Here is a 2762-nt window from a genome sequence, read left to right as displayed (position 1 = left end):
CTCACAATCTCTCAATACAGTTGAAGTTTTCAGAATCTCATGCTGTCTTTTCCATGCTAAAGTACAAGATGACATTCGAGTTGGATCAGGGCTGAATTCATAAGTATTTATTATGGTAAGTTTTTTCACATAGAATGCTTTATATTGGGAAAAGAAATAACAATAACAGTAGTGATTACTGATAATATTTGTTGAGTATTCACTATATACTATGTACAGTTTTAGCACATTACATAAATTATCTTATTGAATATTCTTGACAATGTTCTGATTTTAGGAATTATTATCTCATTTTAGATTGAGGAAACTGAGGCATAAAATGGCAAAATGACTCGCCAGTATCATACACCAGGAAGAACAGGAAGTGGAATGTGAAGTTAGGCAGTGTAAATTCGGAGGGATTTAATCACCTCTTCTCGTTTTAGACATCTTAGAGAAGTCACTGTATTCTTGCATTATTTCTAAGCCCTCTACTCAGCACTGATTTCATTTCTGGTCTAAGAAACTGCCACTACTAAAGAGTGTAAAATGCTCTTCTCCTGTCAGCCATCATGTCTGGGGTCAACAGCTCCAGCCTGACCCCAGGATTCTTTATCTTGAATGGCATTCCTGGGCTGGAAGCCACATACATCTGGATCTCCCTGCCATTCTGCTTTATGCACATCATTGCTGTCATGGGGAACGGTGGGCTCATCTGCCTCATCAGCCATGAGGAAGCCATGCACCGGCCCATGTACTATTTCCTGGCCCTGCTCTCCTTCACTGATATCACCTGGTGCACCACCATGGTACCTAATATTCTGTGCATATTCTGGTTGAGCTTCAAGGAGATTGACTTTAATGCTTGCCTGTCCCAGATGTTTTCTGTCGATATTATGACAGGGATGGAGTCTGGGGTGCTCATACTCGTGGCCCTGGACCGCTATGTGGCCATCTGCTATCCCTTATGCTATGCCACCATCCTTACCAACCCTGTCATCACCAAGACTGGTCTTGCTACCTTCTTGAGGAGTGTGATGCTCATCATCCCATTCACTTTCCTCACCAAGTGCCTGCCCTATTGCTGGGGGAACTTCATCCCCCACATCTACTGTGACCACATGTCTGTGGCCAAGGTATCCTGTGGCAATTTCAAGGTCAATGCTATTTATGGTCTGATGGTTGCTCTCCTGATTGGTGTGTTTGACATCTGCTGTATCTCTGTATCTTACACTATGATTTTTCAGGCTGTTATGAGCCTGTCATCAGCAGATGCTCGTCACAAAGCCTTCCGTACCGGCACATCTCACATGTGTGCCATTGTGATCACCTATGTTCCGCTTTTGTCACTTTTTTCACTCATCGTTTTGGAGGACACAATATCCCAAACCACATACACATCATCGTAGCCAACTTTTATCTGCTACTGCCTCCTACCATGAACCCAGTTGTTTATGGAGTCAAGACCAAGCACATTCGGGAAAGTATGATTAAATTTTTACTTGAAGACAAGGTTAACTTTACTTGTGACAAATGAAACATAGAATAGACATGTTGTTTGAGGTGGTGAGAAAATAATGGAGACAAAAATTTCATAAAAGATGTGAATAAAATGGTATTAAAATCACAACATGCAGTTTACCCATGTAACAAACTTGCATGTGTACCCCTTAAACCTAAAATAAAAATAGAAACAAAAAATCAAAATAAAGACATAAATTCATAAGTCACCATAATATGACAATTTTCTGAAGTCTTTGCAAGTACATGAATTTGTGTGTGTTGCGAGTGGGGACAAGGATCTTCCAAAGCAGAGAATGCAGAATAAAGAAGTAATATACCCATTACTTAAAGAGTTGAGTTTCTTAAGCATTTATAGGCTCACATGTCTGTGAGACCAGAAAGGTAATAAAATGAGGACAGTAGACCTGGTGACATTCTATGCATTGTGTGTAAGAAGGGGAGGCTATGGAGACATAGGGAAACATGGGTCCAGTGTTCAATATTTTTCAGTATTTTTTTTTAAGACAAGTTAGATTTATATGTTCTATGAAATCTCCCAATTTTAATTGTTGGCAACATAAGTGTTAAAGTACTGTATAATTCATAGAAGAATGTCCAGGGATTCTATTTTTCTCATGTCATCAGTTTAGCGTCTCCATTTAACATAGATCTAAATGGGAACAATAGACTCCAGGGTCTTCAAAAGGAGTGAGAAGAATAAATGCTGAAAAGCTTTCTGTTGGATACTACATTCACTCTCTGGGTGAAAAAATCTGCAGAAGCCCAAACCTCAGCATCACGCAATGTAACCTTGCAGCAAACCTGCACATGTACGCTCTGAATCTAAAGTAAAAATAAAATAAATAAATAAATTATAAAATTGACCTGAAAATATAATTGTTATATTATTGACTAAGCAGGCAAAACATTAAGTTATTAGTATGTAATGTATTTATTCATTCACTCAATTCATTTTTTGACACACTAATTTAAGCAATATTATTAGTCATACCTTAGATTTATTGAGAGGGAGGCAGATGATACAGTTCCTGGTTTCAAGATACTCAGAATCTGGACTGTAGCCAGGGATATGTGAGAAGACATACATATGAAAGAAAGGGGAGAGAGAAAAAATAAATGCAGTGTGAAGGACGTAAAAAGTTACTAGGAAAGAATTGGGGGAAATACAATATCGGTTTCAGATTCAATTCATCTCAAGTTTTAAGTCCTCTGTCTTTTAACTTCTAGCCACTAGAAATTAAGAGTTGAACAGGCTACAT

The 2762-nt window shown here is 38.3% G+C and overlaps 1 protein-coding gene across 1 annotated transcript; it reads left to right on the top strand.

Moving 5' to 3' along the window:
• Positions 1-551: 551 nt before the first annotated feature.
• OR52N2 (olfactory receptor family 52 subfamily N member 2) lies at positions 552-1516 on the top strand. Its single transcript, XM_008019867.3, is given in 2 exon segments — positions 552-1314; positions 1317-1516. Coding segments are annotated over 2 exon segments (963 nt in total).
• The last annotated feature ends 1246 nt before the right edge of the window (positions 1517-2762 follow it).

This window comes from Chlorocebus sabaeus, chromosome 1, assembly GCF_047675955.1.
Source record: "Chlorocebus sabaeus isolate Y175 chromosome 1, mChlSab1.0.hap1, whole genome shotgun sequence".
NCBI classification, from domain to species: Eukaryota; Metazoa; Chordata; class Mammalia; order Primates; family Cercopithecidae; genus Chlorocebus; species Chlorocebus sabaeus.
This window is presented reverse-complemented; position numbering and strand designations above follow the sequence as displayed.